General features: G+C 35.2%; 1 protein-coding gene and 1 long non-coding RNA gene across 2 annotated transcripts in view; one reads left to right on the top strand and one right to left on the bottom strand.

The window, feature by feature from the left end:
• Nucleotides 1–21606, top strand: part of LOC121420039 (neural cell adhesion molecule 1-like) — a 33163-nt gene extending 11557 nt beyond the window's left edge. Inside the window, exons 9-18 of the mRNA XM_041614565.1 lie at nt 365–458; nt 1092–1259; nt 2292–2414; nt 4759–4803; nt 7357–7487; nt 9295–9505; nt 9914–10121; nt 11300–11401; nt 13475–13615; nt 21268–21606. Coding sequence (XP_041470499.1) covers nt 365–458; nt 1092–1259; nt 2292–2414; nt 4759–4803; nt 7357–7487; nt 9295–9505; nt 9914–10121; nt 11300–11401; nt 13475–13615; nt 21268–21337 — 1293 coding nt within the window. The 3' untranslated portion in view covers nt 21338–21606. The remainder of the gene's footprint in view (nt 1–364; nt 459–1091; nt 1260–2291; nt 2415–4758; nt 4804–7356; nt 7488–9294; nt 9506–9913; nt 10122–11299; nt 11402–13474; nt 13616–21267) is intronic.
• On the bottom strand, nt 20358–21261 carry LOC121420040. Its single transcript, XR_005970685.1, has 2 exons — nt 21163–21261; nt 20358–21099 (listed from the first exon to the last, which is right to left on the bottom strand). It is a non-coding gene; the product is annotated as an uncharacterized LOC121420040 (long non-coding RNA).
• Nucleotides 21607–23249: the final 1643 nt, after the last annotated feature.

Raw genomic sequence — 23249 nt, 5'->3', positions numbered from 1 at the left:
GAATAGCACAACAATGAACACTCAATGAAGGTATTTGTTGCATTCCCACTTTGAATGCATATCTTAGCATGTTGCACAACGTACTTGACAAACTGTGAGATACCAGTTGTTCGAGGAAGCATTGTTGTTTTTTGTGGATGTAAATGAAAACGACAATTCAAAAGAATATATGAATAATCAAGACATCAAAGTATGTGCTTATCTCATTAGATTTTAAAGCACCATGTCACTTTAGTACAAATGACCTTCTTCTGATCATGCGTAGAATCTTTTGATCATGCGCAGAAAGGAACTACGAACTGGCTTATATTATAAATGATATTCCATGGGCTAACCGTACCGCTGCATATCTGTTTTCTCCTAGATCACACCAACTGAGGCAGACTTTGTTCCATATTACTGCGAGGGTGTCAACAAGCACGGTGACGTAAGGGAACGCATTGAATTGGTAGAAGGAGGTTTGTATCACCCATCTCAAATCATTAATAATAATAATAATAATGATGATGATGATAATAGTAATAGTAATAATTATTATAATAATAATAATGCCATATTTTACCCAGGGTAGCCACTTCAGTTCAAAAAAAATCTCCAAGTGGGCCATGATGATGTTAGTATTCCCCCAGATTTGGCACGTCTACCTTGATCGGTTGCTCAAGCATTCAAGGAATTTCTTCCTACCAGGTACCCATTAACTTCACCTGGGTTGAGTGCAGCACAATGTGGGTAAATTTCTTGCTGAAGGAAAACACGCCATGGCTGGGAATCGAACCCACGTCCTCCAGATTGAAAGACGAGATTCATACCCACTAGACCACGATGCCCCAATTTCTCTTGTGATAGCTCGTGCAGACAAGGTTGATTCAAATCTCAAATAAATTGTTATGTACAAAGTCAATGGGTTATGACAGCTCAGAAAATGTTTCAGAAGCAAGTAAGATGTTTTTTTCTTCAATAATGTCAAACAAACCTTTCAAGTGCTTCTCGCAAGAGTGAGCAAAACACGACTTTTCCAGAGCTGTGCGGATATATTCACAAAAATGTATTTATTACCCTCATTTTAAGCAATATAATTTTTGTCTTTGCAGGCTTTCCTTCTGAGCCACAGAACGTCCGTCTCACTGACGTCACTTCATCAACCATCAGGGTGCTCTACGACGAACCAGAAAACGACGGCGGTTTCGGCATCGAGTATTACGTAGTCATGTACAATTCCGGTTTTGATAGCCTCAACGAGACAAGGAAATACGATAATAGTATGTATACCATCTCAGAAAAGGATTAGAAGGGGGAAACAAGGGAATTGCGCTTTGACACAAAAGTGATTGTATTTTGTAATTGGTGGCTGTAGGTTAATGAGATCCAATATGTTCAGGTTTGGATTCAAATAAAGATATTAAATGGGCATTGTCATGTGAGGAGAAATAGATGCTGTATCCTCTGAAGATCCACTTAATTTACTCTTTGGCTACGGGAACCTGGTCATCCCTGTACAAAGTCTATGGGAATTTGAAAAATTCAGTAGTAAACGGGTTAAGTTGACACATCCAATAAATTTTTTTTAAAAGACCATGATCTTTGAAGGTTTCCGTAGTGGAGAGAATATTGAAGGTTTTTAGGTAAACAACATGTGTCGTCCTGAAAAGGACTGTTTGTTCAGAATGATGACGAGCAGAACACGCTGGTCGAAACGTCGATGATAACAGTTCTATTCAGAGCTAACATACAATCGAGAAAGAATAACAAACAGTCCTTTTCAGGACTACATACATGGTGTTTACCGTAAAAACCTTCAATAGAAAAAAGACCTGGGTCCCGTTTCATAAAGGACTTGCAACTGTTGTAACTTTGCCATAATGGCAACTGCCATGGTAACAGGGCTCAGCAGCCAATCAGAATCAAGGTTACCATGGCAGTTGCCATAATGACAAAGTTACAACAGTTGCAAGTCCTTTATGAAACGGGACCCAGAGATAGAACGATCACTGTTGCATCCCTCAATAGAATGGAACAAACTCCCTCTCACAATCCCCAACAAATGATTACTTCAAGAAGTACCCAAAAACTCTGTTGTCTTAGTCAACTGCCTTATTTTTATATGTTTGGTATTGTCTGATTTTTTTTCTATATTTTAGGTCAATTAAAATTGTGTGCACTTTAGGCCATTTGGAAGAAGTACGCTGAAATATTTGGTGTTATTATTATTATTTTCATGGTTATTAAAGTGAGTAGCTTTATGTCTTCCCCTATCGTAATTGATATCGTCCATATTGTTTCTTTCGTCACAGTTACGAATGTAGTGCTTGACGGTTTAGCCGGTAATACGAGATATCAGGTTTGGGTGGCAGCAGAGAATTACAGAGGCGTCGGAATCTACTCCACAGGCAAATACGCTACCACCGAACTCAATAGTAAGTATACTCAAAACTTCCAGCTCTGTGGGCTGTTTCATGATGCTGCGCGTGAAGTTGCACTCGACTTTGTAATCAACTCTATGGCCCGTATTCTGAAGTCGGGTTTATCTTTAGACCTTGGTCTAAATCTGTGCTAAAATTATGGGAAGCCAATGGTGTCAAATTTTATTAAGTTGTTTGTTTCTTATGTTTACTGTGCTCTTTCCTGATTCATCGATGGTAAAGACAATCATCTATTTATACTTCCTAGAAAATTATGAATGATTTGAGAGCCACATGAGCTGAAATATGATGTCTCTACTGTTAGTGATTTATGTAACAATTGGCTATCCATAGTTGAACCACGACTTAAAACCAGGGTGAAATTTAACCCGGAGTTCAGAATACGGTTCGTTGAGACCAAACTAGCATTGATGAATTGGCATTCTCAGTGCTTCAGTGAAATTAGTTCAAAATTCTATTTCCATTTCATTTACATAATGTTTAATGAAAATAAATCAACTGTCTTCTTCCATTATCTTTTATTCACCTTGATTTGTATGTGAAGGTGCTACATAGCATACTGTATTTTAGTGCTTCAGTGATAGTAGTCAAAAGCTTGATTTTCTCTTTCGATTCCACTGTCAACTATGAAGAATAATGAAGCATTACTTATCAAGATGAGTATGTTTTTGTGAAGGAGTTGCTATATATGTAGCATTTGAAATATTTCAGTGCTTCAGTAAAAGTAGTTGTTATAGTAGCTTTATTTTCTCCTTCAATTTCACAAGCTTTCATTATGAAAAATAACGTCTTAGTTAATTAGATGTCTATGTTTATGTGAAGAAGTTGCTATACATAGCACCTAGATTTATCTATAATTGCTTCAGCAAAAGTAGTTATTCCCGGTAATACTCATTTTTCTCTTTCAATTACACAAGCCTTCTAGAAGTAAATTCAAGTTTTATCCTAGATGTAAATGTCTATGTGAAGGAGTTGTAATATAAAATTTAACTTTATCTCTTAGTGCTTCAGGAAAAGTAGTTATGAGCTTCATTTTCTCTTTCAAGTTCAAGAACAGTTACGAAGTTAAAAACTCAACCCTTATCCCTTATTTTTATTCATTTACATGTACATGTCTATTTATATGTGAAAGGGTTGCTATAAAGCAGTGTTTAGAATTTCATTCTGTAGTCATATTCATGAGCGACCTTTCTCAATATCCATGCTTTATTAATGAGAGGGAACATTATAATTTGGTTATTTCTGACACCTGCATTTTCTTGAGTGGAAAAGGTGATACTTGGTAGGGTTTAGAATAGTTCTGATGTAGCATCACTCTCTTATTCTCATTGTCATTGTCTAACAATGTACCTGCCCATCCTCGCTTCTTATGCCATGGTCACATTTGTTCTACGGCGGCCGTACGGCGAGTCGAAAACAGCCGTTTCAACATTTTTTGTCCAACTACATATAGGTGGTTTGAATCAAAATTGATAAAACGGCTGTTTTCGACTCGCCGTACGGCCGCCGTAGAACAAATGTGACCATGGTATAAGTACCACCAAATTCTTAAGCAAATACCAAAAAAAAACTTTTAAGGGGTTAAATGATTAACTTTAAACATATTTTTTTAAACAGTGGAATGGATATTGCTTAAGAATTAATACCACATTGCACATATCCTCCCATTTTTGTTCCCGAGAAAAAAATGTTACTGGCTAATCTGGCCCCAGGGGCCAGAATGTTACTGGCTAATCTGGCCCCAGGGGCCCGTTGCAGAAAGAGTTGCGTTTAAACGCAAGTCAAAAAATAAATCGCAAGTCAAAAATGCGCGCTGTTGATTGGTTGAAAATACAAGTTGCGCATGATTTTCAGAGTTACGTTTGATTGCAACTCTTTCTGCAACGGGCCCCAGGTTTCCTGGAAAATTTTATTTTAGATGTTTGTGGAAAACAATAAAAAACAATAGTAAAAGTGGACAAAGGCAATCTGGGGAAAAATGGCACAAATTCACAGAACAAAAAGCATTTTATGAATTATCTGTTGCTTATTTGCTGATTTGTGAATTTGTAAATATTTCTGTATCATTTGAGATGAGATCGTAACAATCTATTTGTATTTCTCTGATTTTCTTCCCCCATCTTCACTATCAACATTTCTCTCTCTCTCCCTTATTGCGGCCGCTGTATGTATCACACCTTTATTATAATTTCCATGTTAACCGTTCATTCATATCTAATTATACCATGTATTGCTTTTTCGTTTGGATGCATGTGAACGATTCTGCCGTTTTATCATGCAATGTATCAACTTGTTATTCTGCGTATGGAAAACGTGAAATGTGTTATTCTAACAACAGCTGTAACAACAGTTGTAACCACAGTTACAGCTGGACCAAGTATATGTAAGCAGGTTTTATGTTCACTAATTACTATGTTGGTATCGTGTTGATTCATTTTTTTGCTTTGATGACAAAGTTATGCAATTCTATTCTGGATACAAAATGGTGCTTAAGATTGTAAAGAAAATGATTGATCATGAGTGGTTTTACATTTGGGGCATAAACGGTGAAAACACTTTATTGTCTTTAATTTGTTGCAGTCCTATGTTTTCAAATTGAACTGTTGTTTGTTTTACTTTGAGATTATGATGGTTGATGTTCGCACTGATGAATAGTATTTAAAAATGCATATAATTTCAGTGGGTAACCATAGTATGGCACATATATCCCAGTATCAACACATAATATGTTGCACTTGGTTTACTTTCTTGTAGTATACTCGGCTATCATAATTCTTCCAAACTTATTTTGTCTATTACGGTCCGTTTTGATTAACACATAGCAAAGTAATATGAAATACGTCCCAGATTTTATGATAACTGATTATTCTATCTCTGTGGTAATGATTTGGTATCCAGCTCACATAATCTGGAACATAGTACTCTTCAATTTAATTCTTTTGAGTTCTCTTAACCTGGTTTTTATTTGCAACTAACCACTCACTTTACTTCATTGCAGTGCTGTTTTTGTTCTTACTGCTAATATAATGAATAAGCATATATGCCTTTAATAATTTCTTCAACTGGTATTTCATCTGAATGCCAAATGAAGCTTGATCACCATTCTAAGAAAAAAAAATTAAGTTAAATTTGTGGCAAAATTTATGATTTTTATGTTAATTAAAAGATATCACATGGTGACTAAAAAAAAATTTGCCCACTTTGATAAAAACCAAAGTTTTGTGTAATCTTTTGATTTTGAGTTTCAAGAAATTGTTTGCTCTCTGAATCAATTTAGACCATGTTATCTAACACCTATGAGTTCCATGGTGTACAATGAATTTATTTGATACGAAAGATTTTCTGTTTGATCTCACAAAATCTCCTGTTTACTTTGATGTTATAGCCAGGGATACAATTCGCTTTTCACATGTGAATGGTTTTCTTCTGGTTGTTGAATAATATTTTAAAAACCAAACAATATGAAAATCACTAATTATGTCACATAATTCAGGTTTAGTGAGGAAGGCAAAGTTGAAACCTTTTCTTTCTTTTTTGTTAATTCATATTTTATTATTTTTCCAAATTGTTTAAACGTCCTCTTTCATTTCTGTTTTGATGAATTGATGTTAATGATTGACCAGTTATATTTATTTGAAGTGGTTTACTCATTTTCAAATATTAATCATTTTCTCAATTAATCTTGATTGAATCTATTAATCGTTAACAGTCTTTTGCATGGGATAATGATTATTGATGTATTGCTTCATAACTTTTATTCACGCCAAGCAATGCTAACCTGCTATTAATTGTCATTTTATTGTATTTCTCCCTCTTTCATTTTTCCATTGCACATTCCCCACCTATTCAACATATTCATATCTTTTCTCCATTTTAAATTAATTTTCAATTTTTCCATCCATCTCTAATTTCTTCCAATCGGTCATTTCTTTTTCAAAATCTTACCCTTGATGTTTCTTTCTTGTGTTTTACCATCTTTCTCCATCACTTTTCTCTCAATTTATAATTTCTCTTACAATCTGTACACCTATCTTATCTATTAACCATATTTGCGTCTTTCATGCTATTTCTCTCCATCCTTTTCTTCATTCTTCCTCCCATCTTACCTTTTATCTCCTCCTAATCCTTCCTCTGCTTATCAATTCAATCTTCTTCCCCTCTCTTTATCCACTATTTCCCGATTTCTCCTATTAATTTTCATGTATTCTCATACTTTTTTCCCCTCTATTCATTCCTTCTCTCTGTCTTCCATCTTCACTTCGTTAAAAAAATCTTTCCTCCTCGTATTCCTCCTTTTCATATCTTCCATTCCATCTGCTCTGCCTATCTCAATGTCTACTACACATGTCCTTAATTATCTTCACTTCATTTTTCCTCTTGTCTGTCCTTCTTTTTTCCTTTCCTTCACTCTCATCCTATTCCCTTTTCTTCATACCCAATTTCCAATTAATCCTCACTTCCCACCACTCTCCTTATGCCTATTCCATTCTCAAATACCTTCTATCATATTTTCCTCCCATGTACTCTTCTTTCTTTCCTTCTTCTTTCTTTCCTTGCCCCTTTTCTTCTCATACAATTTTCTGATTTACCCCCACTTCCTGCTCCCTTTTTCAAATAATTCTCTATTGCTAAATTGTTCCATCCCATCTATTCTTTCCTTTCTTTCCTTGTCCATTTCTGTCTCATCCAATTTTGTAATTGATTATTCCTTTCTTCCCTTGTCTCCCTTTCCATTCTCTACGAACAAATCCTTTATCACATCGATCCTGCATATGAATATATATTTCTAATCCCACCTCCTTTCTAACCACTGCACTCCATCCCTCTCCTACTCCATCCTTCTGCTCCTTCATTCTCCTGCTTCTTCGTTCTCACCATCACTCCATCTTCCTCTCTTCCCATCCCTCGCTCCGTTCCACGTGTTTGTCCCCCACAGCTGCCCCAGCCAAGCCCAGGATCACGTCAGATGACGATTCAGAATATGCCGAGAAGTACATCCTTACCTGGGAGCCCCCTCAGGACAACGGAGGTTCTGCCATCACCTATTACCACATAGAGTACGCTCAGGTAGGATTTCCGTTCAATTTTTGTTATTCCATATAGTCGATACTCGACAATATCAAGAGCAAAAATTTCCTTCCAACGTAAGTGCATTCTTCCCAGTACCTGGATGGGTTTACTTTCAATTGGTCCAATGCCAATTCATCCAATGGCCAACTTGTCTGCTATCATTTGGACTACCACCAGTTCGTCCACTGTCCACATGGTCTAATTGCCATTCCGTCTAATAACCAATGGTCCAATAGCCATTTAGTCCATATACCATTTGGTCTGTTTGGACTAAGTGTTTATTGGGCGAAATGATTGAAAAGAAAATGGGTATTAGACCAACTGGTTATCAGATGAAATGGTCATAGACCAACAGGTGATGAGACAAAGTGCATGATTATTGGACCAAATGGCTGTTAGAAGAAATGTCGGACGGAATGGCATTAGACTAAATAAAGATAGAAAATGCGATGAGTGGACAAGTTGGCAGAAGACGAATCAGCAATTACACCAGGATGATCTGAGTGCTCCAAGACATTCGCTCTGGCGACACTTGCTCGAATGTTAAGCCAAAACCTAACCTCCAAAACTAAATAAGCCCTAATCCTTAATATCTTTGCATTATTCTGAACCAAAAACTCTATTATATTATAATCCTCGAAACGTCGAGATTGGGTGGTCCTTTTCAGGATCAACCTTTGCCCAAGAAAGATACATGGTGTACCGTGAAACCTACTACACCATTATAATCCTAACTCTAATAATCCTATGCCCTCTATGAAGACCAGAGAAAATGTTGCAAGAACAAATGTCACTGTGTTGTGTCACTGCTGTGAAGGGTAATTCCAGTGAGAACAGCTGAAATCGATCCATGATTATGGAAACAATTTTAAGAATTTGGTAGAGCGATAGAATTTGCATACCAGCCTGGATGTGCACATAACTGTTTGTGAAATTTATCAAAACTTTAAAATGTCGAAATTTTACATCTGATTTCGATGAAATTTTTTTTCAGTGTTGTGCTTGTTGGATTTTTCTTTTTTTTTATTCAAATCAACTTTCTGTTGGGGTGGACTTGTCCTTTAATTTGGCTCAGTTACTGTGAATATTAGTTTGGGACCACAAATATATATTTGAATTTTACGATATGTTTTGTATATTTTGGCCTGTAAATTCATTTTCTTCTGTGATTTCTGTGACTAATCGAAGGTCGATTTCTGCTCACTCCACTTTAACCCTTTTCTTTTACAATCCTAAAAAAAGTTGAAATATTAATTCCTTGAATGCACCGTGCTCTGGAGCCTGTAAGACATGGCTTAGCAATGATCATAGAACAAATTTTCACCATTGATTACATTGGGCGATTTCAAGTCTGGTGTTGGCATTGGTGTTGGTGTTAGTGTTGAAATTTGGATTGCTTCCCCCAGCTCCAAAATCTATTCTGAGTTTGTAAAACTAATCCAGATCACATTATTGACATCTCAAAAACTAGTGAGTGACTTTTCAGGACCATATTCACTTTATGTTTGGTGTTATACTTGTGTAAAAATTGACCTAACACCAACACCAAAAGGTCAACATTGAACTTGAAATCACCCATTGACTACAATGTACATTCTATTGTAAAATCATGCGTACGATTAATCGTTAAGTTTTGTGTTATGGAACTCTGGAAGTGGCATCTCAAGCTCAAGGTTATTAGTGAAGATTTGCCTCACAGTTCATTATTTTTAAATATATGACGCTGTATAGGTGCCTATAATCCTCATTATATTTCATCTCAAAAATACTGTTTTTTTTTTTGCAATCCTGCTATCCTTCTTAGGTTGATGGTCCTGATGATGATGAGCTAGGATCAAGACCGGCTAACGAGTTTGAAGTCATGTACACAGAGACCCAGGCCACGCTTCAACCGCTGAACCCTAACAAATACTATCTAGTGGAACTGAAAGCTCGCAACAGCCAGGGAGATAGTCAACCTGCCAAACTAAACTTCAAGACGCGCGGTGGATTTGATTTCCCAACGGAAAAGCCATGTAAGTCTAGGGGGCGTTCACAGCCGTTTACTCTGAACCTTGTAACGTATGAAGTGTTCTAAGGACACTCCGTGGCAAGATATTTTATTAAACAGAACCAGTGAATTCATGTCTTTTGACATTCTTCAAGTCCATTCTGCAAAAAATTGTTTGTCGCTATGTCAGGAAGAATTTTTGAATTGTATCAAGTGAAAAGAAGTCTTTTGAATATTTGCTTTTGTTCCATTACAATGATCATTCTTTTCCGCAGACCAACTTGATTCATATATCTAGCAATACTTCAAATTCAGAATGCTTGCAGCGTTTGTTGCTATATCAGGCAGACACTTGCACTGTCATTGGATCAGTTACTAGTTCTGTTTTATTGAAACTTTTTATTATTTCATTGCAACGCTCTATTCTTTCCAGACCGACCTGAGCAGCAAATCGGTGCGCTTGGGACGACGGAGATCGTGGCCATCGTGGTGGCATGCTTTATCATCCTCCTAATTCTCATTGACGTTTGTTGTTTCTGTATGAACGACTGCGGTGTGCTCATGTTCATCTGCGTGAACTGCTGCGGCAAGGCGTCCCCGTCGTCCAAAGACGAGATCGAGATGGGAGAGGAGGAGTATGGGTAAGTCTTTACCAAACAATTAGGGTTTGTTGATTGTATTTCTAAGTCTATGCAAATTACTCTGTTCTACTGCCCAATGCAGGCAAAAGGAAGCAAGTGACACATCAGTCCAAATTGAGTTATTGTCGTTTCTGAAACACCCTTTGGATGTTGCATGTTCAGGCAAAATTTGTGGAAGAAATGATCGTTCTATGGAAAGATATTGAAGAAAATATGCTGTTAAATAGCATTGACGCCTATGTAAATAACGAACACACATTGCTCATTTACAACAAATTATACTTTTGTAACTTAATTGCTTTGGCCAAAGTAGTCTAGTGTCGAGACAAATAGGACAAACAGGAATAGAGAGTATAGAGAAGAAAGGTTGGGAAAGTGCAATACAAGGGATGAAAGTTATGAAATGGTGAGGGTGGCAGAAACCCCATCAAAAATTATGTTAGATAAAAAGGAATTTGGCAGATAAGGGGGGGGGGGGGTTGGGGTTTATAAGGGTGTGACTGGGAGTGGGATAAAAAACCGAGGGGGGGGTTGAAAGGGTGAGACGAGATGGGGATTTGGTAAGTAGCCTTGTATATGACAAAAAGGAGGCTAATGGAGGCTACACTTGTTAGTACCTTTGATTTTTTTGGAGGGTAGTGCCATTTTACATTATACATGTAGACATTTCCTGTTTATAATCATATCATGTGTAATTTCAATTTCATTTAAGTCATGTGCTGTACCATGTGACTTATTGTTCAACTAGATGTAAGAGTGTAAGAGAGAGAGAGATGGCTGTAACAAATCACTACATTTGGGGTTGAATGTACTCATTTAAAGGTTCAAGTGGAGTCAGTCGAGTCGCTTTACAAACTTCAATGGGAGTCATGAATACTGCTCGAGTCACTGGAATCTATCTACAGTCGTGACTTAATCACATCGCTGGAAAGAGAGAGGGAGAGAGGGGGGGGGGTAAGGGAGGAGATGATTAAAGCGAGGGATTACAAAAATGAGAAAGAAGTATGAAGGACAGATAGAGCTGGAGAGATTGCACAGATTTGGAGATGAAAGAAAATGAAAGGGGTTGGGGAGATGGGATCAAGGGAAAATATTTTGCTAATATATATACTATGTATTTCTATCACTTCACGTGAATGCCTCCACTTCTGTTGGTTATCGAACATGCCTAATGCTAGCCATTCTAAGGCAAGTTCGCAACCAAAGAGCGCCCTCAAAGTTGACGATGGTGAGAACTGTATCACAACAGACGAGATAACAGCGAGTACCTCCGAGCCTGGGTGTGTTTTGATAAAAATGATGTGTCAACTTTGTTTTTATTTATTGTTACGTGTGATATTTTCGTGTATTTGACAATTTGATATGTAGTTAACGACAAACTATCAGCAGTAGTACTCACTCAATTTGAATAAACTTAGTGCAGTTAAGTGTGTCCCTGAATTACCCTGAGTCAAGTGTTAGTTACCTATGTTATTTGATTATCTGTGTATAATTACCAAAATTACAACACAATATTAACTTGAAGACAAAATAACAAATGCAACACAGTCATTGGCATTCATACACTCTTGATGTCAAGTAATATTTAAAGACTGTACTTTACATAAGATTGGTATGTGATATACCGAAGTGCTAAAAAGTTGTGAACCCCACCAGAAAAAGCACTCCTCCATGCCGAGTGTTGGTGAAACAGTGTTAGGAGAGAGCACAGAGAAGCAAACTTTATAGAATGTAATTCCATCTGCAGACTTCACAATCAAATATCTCAAACATGATAGAATGTGAGCACTTTTCTGGGTGGGGTTCACTAGTTAACTTATGTTCATTTTCCGGCGGGGTTCAATTCCGTTGTTAAGAAAAGAAGTGAAAATAAGGAAAACTCCACAGCAGATTGAATAGATCAATTAGGGCGTGGGGTGGATTTCAATATATTTCATGCAATGAAGAAAGATATCCCTGGGCGGCAGGGCCCCCATCTTAAAAAGAGCTACGAATGATCCAATTAATCGTAACTCTATGGAAATCCATCAGTGTCACAATATTTTCTACAGGAAATGTGTAAAGTGTCCTTTGTAAACAAAGGAGAACACACCAAATTGTCAAGATATCAATGAAATTATGGATGTGCATTCATATCTAGAAAAAATATTGAGCAAACATGCATTTAATATGTTGAATTTGTAAGACAGGGTCCTAGTTCTCCATTAAAATTTGACCAGAAAAGAAGACTTGAAGTTTGTAGAGCTTTTGATACTTGTTTCCATTTCTTTGCCATTCATGAAACCCACAATTCATTTTCCCCTTCATAGAAAATATTTAGATGTAAATGATGAAGTTACATGTAATATGATAATGCACCAGACAGTAGCCTGTTTTCTGGATAAAGTGAAGTAATTTTTTGTTTGGTCAACATAAGGACATACAGACCAAAGAACATTTCTGTGGATAGGAGGCCTGACCTAATATGAAAAAAATAAAGAGGATTGGGTAATTGATGAATAAAACATGTTAATATAAATGAGTGATTTATTTTTGTGTACAAAGGTAAGTAAGCCTAGCCCCTACATGTATGTTTCATTCCCATTCCAGCCATACATTTCTACGTCTTATCACCTTGCCAAAAAAAAATCTCATTACAAATATACATTTTTGTATAGTTCTTTCTAATGTTGAAATAGTCTTGTATTATGTTGTGTTAGAAAGTAGAATGGTTTTATAGTTGAGTCATCCAGCATTTGAATGAGTAATTCAGTATCTTTGTGTAGCCTTTTTGAAAGGCTGAATTGTCGTGAAATCCGCTTATTTCGCTTGTTCACCCTCTCTGCGAAATTTTACTTTCTTTTCTTACATGTAATATTTTCTACAACATTTTGTCTTGTGTGCTTGTGTTTAGTTGTATTTAATTTGCCAAAATTATTTAAATTTGCATTTAATTGTAAGATCTATAGAAATATTGATTTGAATTGGCCATCGAGCAGTGGCATGGTAGTCGCCATTAATGAAAAATATAGTTTTAATAGTATGATTTGTGCAATCAATCATACCTTATGAACCATATTGAAACATGTAAATACTGATGTAAATGATTATTCATATTTTCTAGTCTCTTTCCTCAAAATCTATAAATGAATTTGCCTCAAATTCCTATTGCCATACGAGTTTTCTCTATTAAAGCTTTGCTTCGACAAGTTGATTTTCATTTGCAACAATCTTTTCTAAAAAAAATTGCTTTTTCATGTTGCATCTTCGTTTCCATGTCACAAATGCCATTCATTTTCTTGTTATCTAATGAGAAACCACCTTACTCGTTCCCTCCATGCCCCTCTTCCATCCCCCTTCTTACCCCTCACCAGTGGTACCAAACCATCGACCCCGCCCGGAGATGGACCCCCCACCTACCAACCGGTTGAGAACGGCAAGCCGGAGGACGTTGAGGCTCCTGCACCCGAGACGACCCCGCAAGCCGAGTCCGAACCTCTAATGAATAAAGATGGGTCAGTAGTCTAGAAACGTTAACAAACTTGATGTCTCTTTCAGGAAAAATTTAACTATTTATTCCAGTTCTCCCCGGATTTTCCTCATTTTTTCCAAAAGGAAATTTTGTTCCCTTTTTATCATCTCATATCACGTAAATGAAAGTCGTCTAAAAAAGAATTCATGAAGCTTTCCGTAATATCAACAGCTAATTACAGATTGGCCCCCTTCAAAAAATCCAAAATTGTATTGCTTTTCACAGAAATTTGTTTCTTTTAATCATTATTTTCTTATGTTCTTGCTGTTTTCTGAAGGAATTTCATAATTCTAATAATTATTTTAGTTCAGTCTTATGAACAGAAAATGCCCAAATATCAACTTCTGTCAACCTTCTTTTTTATTCAAATCCATGATTCAATTTTCTTTTTTAGCTTGTCCCTTTCAAACATAGTCCTTCAGCATTATATCCCATGAAACTTTTTCTCATAGGATTAAATATGTTATAACAACACTTTTTTAAAGTGCTTTTATAAAACAAAGTTCGCAAACAATTGAATTCAGCACGATGAGTACCCCATCACCGCAGAGATTGCTTGTTCTTATTGTTACGGTGCATATAATATTCAGAACTGGACACAGAAGATGTATTACGTTAAATAATATAAATATATCTTTCAGTTGCATTTGACAAAAAGAGAATAAACCCCTTTCCTTCTTTATTCTTAATTTGATTAGATTATTTTGTTTTTCTGTTGAAATTCATGCAGTTGGCAGATAATTTTTTTAAAGATCTATTAAATTGGATGATTGAAAATCATAGAACCAATTTCTTTTGAAACATGGAAATAAAAAACTAATGGGAGAAGGAATATTATTATATTGGAAATCGTCCACTAAGATAAGAAGACAACAATTCAACTTCTTTAAGGTTACACCTTGAAAGTTCATATAAAAATAAAGATTTTGCTTAAATTGCCTTTTTTGTGTCTCTTCGAGCATATGTGTATTAATGTTTTATGTTCGTTTTGATCTTTTAGTGCTGTGTAAGAAAGAAATGAGGAAATTTAGACCATATTCAAAAAGCTTAAAAGGTATACATTCATCAACCCTTCTTCTTTGCTTGCTTATTTGTAGAAATTGTTTGCAAACGGCGGTTTGAAGGGTCAGCCTTTGAACTAGGTGGAAAGGCAAGTTTTGACAAGTTTATCCTGCATTGGAATTATCTAACCCCTGGCTTGTCTCGTGTAAAGTGTTCTGCCGTGAAAGGTCGATATGGGGAAGATCAAGAGTGTTATTACAAAATATCAAACAATATATGAAAAATAAATTGTCTTCTAACCTCATGGCTTTCTATTTTTGTATTCTGTGCTTAGCACATTGTTACAATATTATGTTTTTTTTTCACTTATTCTGGCTATATCTTTATGTTCAGCACATCCATAACTTAATACTTATGGTAGTAGGTTGCACTTTGGAATAAATTATTGAATATTTTCAGGTCATTGTTTAAGGCACTGTCATTGTCCATCTTTAACCAACAATAAAAAGTAAGCCAAATTTGATTTTGACATTTGTATTGTTTGTAAATGAAGATGGTGAGCTTTTAAGTGACATATAACTGACAAACATAATAATTGACACATGTGCTGGATTGATCGAAGAATTTTTGCAGAAATTTCAAAGAATATAATCAAAGGATAAAATTAGAAAGATAGGGTTATTAAAACACATTTTAGTAGCGAAACAAAACGCTAAATTCAAAATCATTTAAATCTCATTAAGGATTATAAGCCTATATGTCCAATTATTTCTCATTTGAAGGTATATAAAGCTTGTTAAGAATTAAGAGTTATATTTAAATGCTATATGGATATATTTTTATTCATTTTTATTAATAAATCATCAACATACAAATTGTTAACATCAAAGTCGACTATAAAGATTACATAATCAAATTATTTTTTTTTATTTTGACCTGTAACATGTAGTCTCTGCACAATGACTAATTCTTGCTGCATGAAATTTTTTATAGGAACAATTACAGTAGATACTGCTCAAAAAGTTTAGATATAAAGCTTGCAAATAATACTCATGTAGACTGATTTATACTTATGCAAGCAGAAAGGTATTTCCCATGCAATATTTGTGCTTACATCGTATTGTGATGTGATAAACAATTTGAATTTAATTTTAGGAATATACTAAAGAAAGAAGAAAATTAATTTAGGACTCTTACAAGTAAAAACATTTTATTTGTTTCAATAGTATTTCAAGTGACTTCATATTCTACTTAATCAGTGAAAATAGTTTGGTACCCAGATTTTTTTTTAAAGTCAGTTATTCTGAAATTTCAAATTTGGATAAGAGGTCTTGATTATGTTTTGATTTTTTTAGGAATGGAACAGCAAAAAGAGAACAATATTGAGTTTTAAGGGCTTATCTTTTTCAAGATGTTCTCTTTTTTAATCACAAAGTTCATATTTTTTCTTCTTTATAGCCCAGTTTATAAACAAAGGAATATTGAAGAACAACAGCATCCCAAATATTGAATTTATCATCTAAAAAAATTTAAAAGCCAGCTGAAAATATGGAAATAATTTCAAGTCAACAATAGTGATATTCTTTCCTTAAAACTGTTATTGAGGTTTGGTTATTTTTTGTCACAAAGTTAGTAAAGAAGTTTTTATAAAATGAGACTTATATATAGTACAACAAAACGGGGTTTTGATTGATGATGCAGGAAAAATTGTGTTCAAACTTGCCTTTTTTACACCTTCTCTCTGCCTTGCGTGTATAATATATATTATGATTTTTAACCATCACTTTGCTCTATGTGAACGGCTCATTTACCCCAATGCACCGGTGGTTCGTATGGTTTCTTTAATGGTGTGTTAACATATGGCTCCCTGCTTTAATTGAACTCTATTCTTATGCAATAGTTTTCTTCCTATTTATAATGCACATGGCAACTGCAGTGTTGAGCTTATAGACTTGCAGTGATAGGTTCATGTGTGAACATGGCCAGATATCTGTCTTTGTAACGTATTGTGTGTGTCTCATTGTACTGTCTTGTCCTTCTGTGCTTCTTCATTCCAGAGGAAAACATCAGCGATTTGATCATGCATCTTATAACAATACAGTCAAAGATTATGTTCATGTATTGATGCTGATATGAAAACGTGAATTTCACACTTGAAATAAAATGTTAAATGCATATTGGTTATGATAAAGGTAATTTATATCAATATCAATATACCACCCCCTAAAGAACAAAACCAAAAAACACAAGAAGAAAAAAATGCAACAAATCTCATCAAATCATATTTAAAACAACAATTTGAAATGTGAAATGACACCCGCAATAAAATGTAGGATTGCATTGGAAATGCACGCATGTGTAAAATGAGAAAAACAGCACCAGTAGGTGAACTGCCAAAAAATTTTAATATATCTGCCAGAACGAATATTTCTTCCAGAATGATTGAAGCACTACATGTATGTTCCATGTTTCTTGTTTTTTTTGTGTGTTTAACGTATAATATTCATTTCATTGTCTGGTTTCTTCTTTCTATCCATGGGAGCATTTCATAAAGCACCTTGTCAGTGATTTTCGCTGTTAAATTCCCTCTCGGCCAATCAGATGCAAGGATTTCAGTAGCTTTTAACAGTTTTCATTGGAAGTCACTATGACAGGTTGTTTCATGAAACCTTCCCCTTTCATTTTCATGCTTCACCCTGCACCTCACTGTGTGTCTTCCTCACAACCCCCCTCTTCATGGAATGGTGGATCCCAGACCGGACATGAATTCCAATGTTGGAAAGGACTCTCCCATTTTAGGAAAAGGGAAGTCAGGGCAAGGAGATGGACCCGTTGTGGAGAATATTGCTGTGGAGCTGGAGTTGAACTCAGAAGTAAATAATGATGAGCCAAATTTTGGAACAAATAAATATTTCTAATTCTTTTTTTAATTATGGAAACATTCTTTATAATTTTTTTTTATTTTCCATAATATCACTATTCCCCCCCCCCATGATTAATATATTTTGTTTCCGACTTGTTTTAAGAAGGCAGCGTTCGTGTGTTTTAGTTATAAACTCCGTATGAGACCATGTTACACATTAATTTTTCTAGGACTAATTTCTTTCATTAATATGCAAGTTTTTATTTGTTTGAAAATAATAATGCATTTATGATATTACACATGGAATTCCATACCATGTCATGAGGTTTTTCAGAGCTAAAAGTGGAAATGAAAAAAAAGTGAGCTAACACATATTTCATTTTAAAACAATGAATTGCATTACCATTGTTAAACAATAACAGATGCCTATACACATCCATTAGTTTTCATTTACTTACAATTCATATAATTTTGAGAGATAACGTCAATTAGGGTGAATTTTATTCATTTTATAGGAAAAACTTTTGAATAACCATATTTTTGCTAAGTATCAATTTTACAATTGCAAAAAATTGTTGCATTAAATGAAAACTGTATGCTTGAAACTATAGGTCTCTATATATCTAAAACATCAAACACATCAGCAATTCTAGTATGATAGGGAGATGCTTCTCATTTATACCAAATAATGATAATATTACATAGAACTTGTATCAATTGTAATTGATCATCTGGCCTTAAAAGACTTATACTTTGTATTAGAAAAGTTTGGAGGGAAAATTGTTTTAAAATAGATTATTCATGTTTAAGATTAAATCTAAGATTAATCATTCTAATAATGTAATTATTGATTTGAAAAAATACATGCATCAAACGAGTCTCCCATGCCTTTTTGAAAGTAAGTAGTAGTATCGATATCTTGTACGTAAAGTTGAATTTTGGTGATATTTTGAATGTATTGTATCAGATTGCTGCGAATATGTGCTAATGGCATTGTATTGGGAGTACAGTTTGATCTATACTTGAATTATTTCACATCAAATTTTAATACACACTTGCTTGTGTGGCAAGCCTATAAGGTTGAAGAAGGAATCAACAACTAAATTTGAAACCAATTCACATTTTAAAAGTTGTTTTTGTTAATTTGTTTTGTTTTGTTGTTCAGGCTTGTGTTATGTGGGGGATTAGTTTGTCTTACGAGAGAGCATATATGCCATGGTCAGTTGGTCAAGAAAAAGGCTACATGTAATAATAATAATGATAGTTACACTTGCATTAGTTGCATATAGTGCTTAACACTTTATCAGAAGTCTCTGAGTGCTCTACAATAATGCAGCACAATTACCTGGCTTCAGCAGAGTAGCTGTTATGCTAGCTGCGTTGCAAGGAATAAATTCCTACCAGGTACCGATTCGTATCATGTGGGTTAAGTGCAGCACTACATGTATGTGGGTAACATTCGTGCTGGAGGAAAACACGCCATGGCTAGGAATGATTCGAACCCATGACCCTCAGAATGAAAGATGAGTCATGACCACTAGACCATGATGCCCCCAGATCTTTTGGATGATGATTATTTGCCTTTATCTTCTGAACACGAGCTGTCCTGTTCCGATTCCTTTTTTTTTCTTCTTTTTCTTGGAATGTGGAATCCATTGTTCTTTTTTTTTTACTGTGGCTTTTGAATGTGAAAGGAAATTCCTGCACATTTATATCCTTCTGGTCTACTACTTTTGTTGCATTTTGGAAAAAAAAAGAAATATTACAGTAATTTGCAATAGGTGAACGGAGGCTGCTAATGAGAGTGAAAAAGTGGAATAATCTTTTCACACCATTGTCTAACTAACCGTTTTGTTGAGCATTTGAATGTTTTGTTCCACTAACCATTGCAATTATCTGATTATCTACTAACATTTTTATTTTCATTTCCTTGTGATCATAATGTTGTGACTGTAAGCATTTTGTTTACAGTCTCATATGGGCCAATATTTATCTATTTGTGGTGTATGTATATTCATTAACCTATTATACCCATTCATATTTGTTTTAGAATTCAAATCTTCACTTGGAATGGTGGACTTATTCCTGTTTATGCCAAGGAAGGAACCAAGGGATAATTGTTTAGTCCTTTATTTCCCTTCTTTACTTATTTGTTTTCATTTTTATTGTTGTATAACAGTGAAATAAAATGATATTGAATTATGTGGGTCCTTTTTAGAATCTGCAGAAAATATTAAAAGTACATGATGAATGTGATAATTCCTTGTCACTTTGAGAGTACATTCAGCATACTCATTTTTCCAGGTTGGTTATTATCTCTGGTTATTGGAACCACCTGTACGAAATGCCATGACCCAGGTGCTCAGTGTATTCTAGGGCTGGGGGTGGGATGGGGCAGGAAGGGGGGGGGTGCCCTTTGGATAATAATTATCCAATGACGATTGATCTTTTGGTAGATGTTCAGAATAAATTTGGAATAGTTTGTGCGGGTGTAGGGGGGGGGGGAGGTTGACAGTGCATATGTAATGTGTTTCACCAATAGAAATTGGCAGGAGCTTTAATACGAGTAGAACAGAATATTCCTTCCATCACTAAAGTGAATACGATTACCATATTAACCTTATAGTTCCACACTCATCAAGGATATACACATGTACTTGTTTTCTAGCATACAGCATCACTATTATTGTTTATATAGATGTATTGGTTTGTGTTTGTTTTCGTAATCATCATTAACACTTTTGTTTTATTAACAGGTGCATGGGCATGTTTAACATTCACCATGGGCCCTGTCTTACAAAGAGTTGCGATCGATCCAATTAATCTCAATAGTGGAAATCCATTAATGGCATAATTATTGATGTAGGAAATGTACTTAAATGTCGCCTTGGAAACAAGGGGACCACACAGATTGATTAAAATTGTGATGCATGCATGAGTATAGGCCTACATCACAATTAGAAAAACTATTTGAACGGACCTCATGTTGTCGATGTAGACTTTGTGGATTTCCATGTTTGTGATTGATCCGGTCAGTCGCAGTGCTTTGTAAGGCAAGGCCAGTTAATTTGATTACTAATATTGCAACTATATACAATCAGCTTTGCACTAGTCCAACCAAACGGTTTGATTAATCTGTGCATCACCCCTCCACCCCCCCTCAAAAAAAATACAGGGGGAGGGAGGGGGAAGGGGTCACAATATGATTGCATTTTACATGTCTTCAAAATGTATGGGCCAAGAAATTGCCAAGGAAATGTTATATATTTACCTATGCCTTTAATGGTTAAGGGAAATTTTCTTGACTTATTGATACAATTCTTTGGCTTATACACATTATTGACCCATTTTATATTTCTAGCAAATTTGATTTCTGCAAAGTTTCTTGTATAATCAGGTACAATGCCATTCATTTATTTATCAAACTTAAAGTGATAGATTGATTATTGAATTATGTGATATGAGACACCATGGCCCGAATTCAGAAATGTGGTTTTGAAAACCCACGGTTTAAATATCTACTAAATTGCAAATTGTGCAAATTTAGGCAGTTTGTTGTTATAAGTGGCCCTTGGAAATAAAAATGCCCGCAACAAGGTCACCTGTGCAGGTATGGGGCTCCTCCATGTGGCCCTTGGAAATAAAAATGCCCACAACAAAGTCACCTGTGCAGGTATGGGGCTCCTCCATGAAAGTTTAACGTGTATGGACACCTATGATGAATGTCAATATTTTTTCTCAATGACTGATTCTGTCTTCTTATTTCACAGTGATTACTATGACGACGATGTCTCCTCGTACCGGTACGCAGACAAGAAGCCCGGGGCCTCAGATTGCTAGACCACCAGATGCAACGTTTATTTTTCTTTTGTATTATACCTGTATTTGAATCCATTGATGACTGGGTTAAGTTATAGTCACATAGGGCCATGCATGCCGAGTGGTAAAAAGGATATTTGCTAAATTAAGGCCTGTATTCACAAAGGTGGGTTAAATTACATCATTTGACAACATAGGCTAAATTTAATCCCTAGTTTCTCTAATTTGCAATAAGTGAAAGTGAGTAAAGTTAACCCACATTTGTGAATTCAGGCCATTAAAGGGGAAGTTCACCCTGACAAAAAGTTTATTGTAAAAATAGCAGAAAAATTAATGAAAAATATTGCCGAAGGTTTGAGAAAAATTCATCAAATAATTAAAAAGTTATTAGAATTTCAATTATTTGATTTGTGACGTCATATGCGAGCAGCATTCCTACATAGCGAATGGTAAAAAATCAATGAAATGTCATTTTCTCAGAAAATTGAAAATGGTTTTCACTGTAACTTTTGTATATCAATAGACAAATCGTTTTCACACCCGATCATGAAAAGAAAACAAAATTAAGTCATCAGAAACCATACAAAATTTGAAATTTATGCATTTTATATTGCATAACACATGGGACAGCTGCTCGTTTATGACGTCACAAATCCAAAACTTTGAACTCTAATAACTTTCTTACTCTTTAACGGATTTTCCTCAAACCTTCACCAATATTTTTTACTATTTTTTCTGCTATTTTTACAAGAAAGTTTTCTTCAGGCTGAACTTCCCCTTTAAGATTAAAAATAGAACATCCTGCCACATTGCTTGTGCCACTGGAGCATACAAGCCCTCCTGTTCTTTCTTTCTTTGGGGTCATCCAAACGTTATCCTTCAGGATAGCAGAATGTGACTCCTGAAACAACCAGGCCTGGGGGCCGTTTCATAAAGCTGTTCGTAAGTTAAGAGTGACTTTAAGAACGACTGGTGAACCTTTCTTACGCGCTTAACCATCGCCAATGTATATACCATTTACCACAAGAAAGGATCACCAGTCGTTCTTAAAGTCGCTCTTAACTTACGAACATCTTTATGAAACACCCACCTGGATATAATGCCTGAACAATGGAAGAAATTCAAAGTTTAACCTGTCGTAGAGCTAGCCTGCATATCCACATTGGCTGGGGTCTACGAAAATGTGTGTTATGGCATAATCATCATGTATCCACCGGGTTAACTTTGGTCCTTTTTTTCCTGGAAACAGTCTTCCTTGTGTCATATGGCATATCTTTAAACCCTTCAATCAAGCTTCCTGCTGGTTTCTCTTCTTAGATGGTACCCGTGTATGTACTATACCAATACATTCTTGTCATCAATGGATTTATGCAACTTTGAAACCCACCTGCTTATTCAAGTTCTTAAGATCATATTTATAAAACATTGATTTGTATGTAGACTCTTACTGAGAGGCAATCCTTAGCCAGATATCCTAGTTTGCCAAATTTTCCGAAAGTATTTTCCCAAAGTATAGACTCACCTTACTCATTTTGTATTACATTTTTCTGGAAGTTTTGAGAGACAAATAGGCCACCACACACCTTACGACTGGTTCACGATCTGATTTTTTGAACTAATTACATTTTGCTTATTTTCAGAATATGTAAGTGAAAAGCATCATTTTATTTGAGGTTAAATTAACTTAAAGAATACTAATACAGCAATTTGGGATGATTGCAAGCCATTATTTTGGAGTAAAGAGCAAATTAGTTTAAAATCGTAGCCATTCGTAAGATTGCTATGACGTCATTACGACTAGATATAAAATTCAATTTTATTCTAATCAGAATGATAAAATAGTCACAGATTTGGTACATAGGTACTCATACTATGATTTAAAACATTAAACAGTAAGATATTCCATGTCTCAATAATAGCGTCAAATTCTATT

The sequence above is a fragment of the Lytechinus variegatus genome, chromosome 8 (assembly GCF_018143015.1).
Source record: "Lytechinus variegatus isolate NC3 chromosome 8, Lvar_3.0, whole genome shotgun sequence".
Taxonomy (NCBI): Eukaryota; Metazoa; Echinodermata; class Echinoidea; order Temnopleuroida; family Toxopneustidae; genus Lytechinus; species Lytechinus variegatus.
The sequence above is the reverse complement of the archived record's forward strand: the minus strand, read 5'-3'. Positions and strand labels throughout refer to the sequence as shown.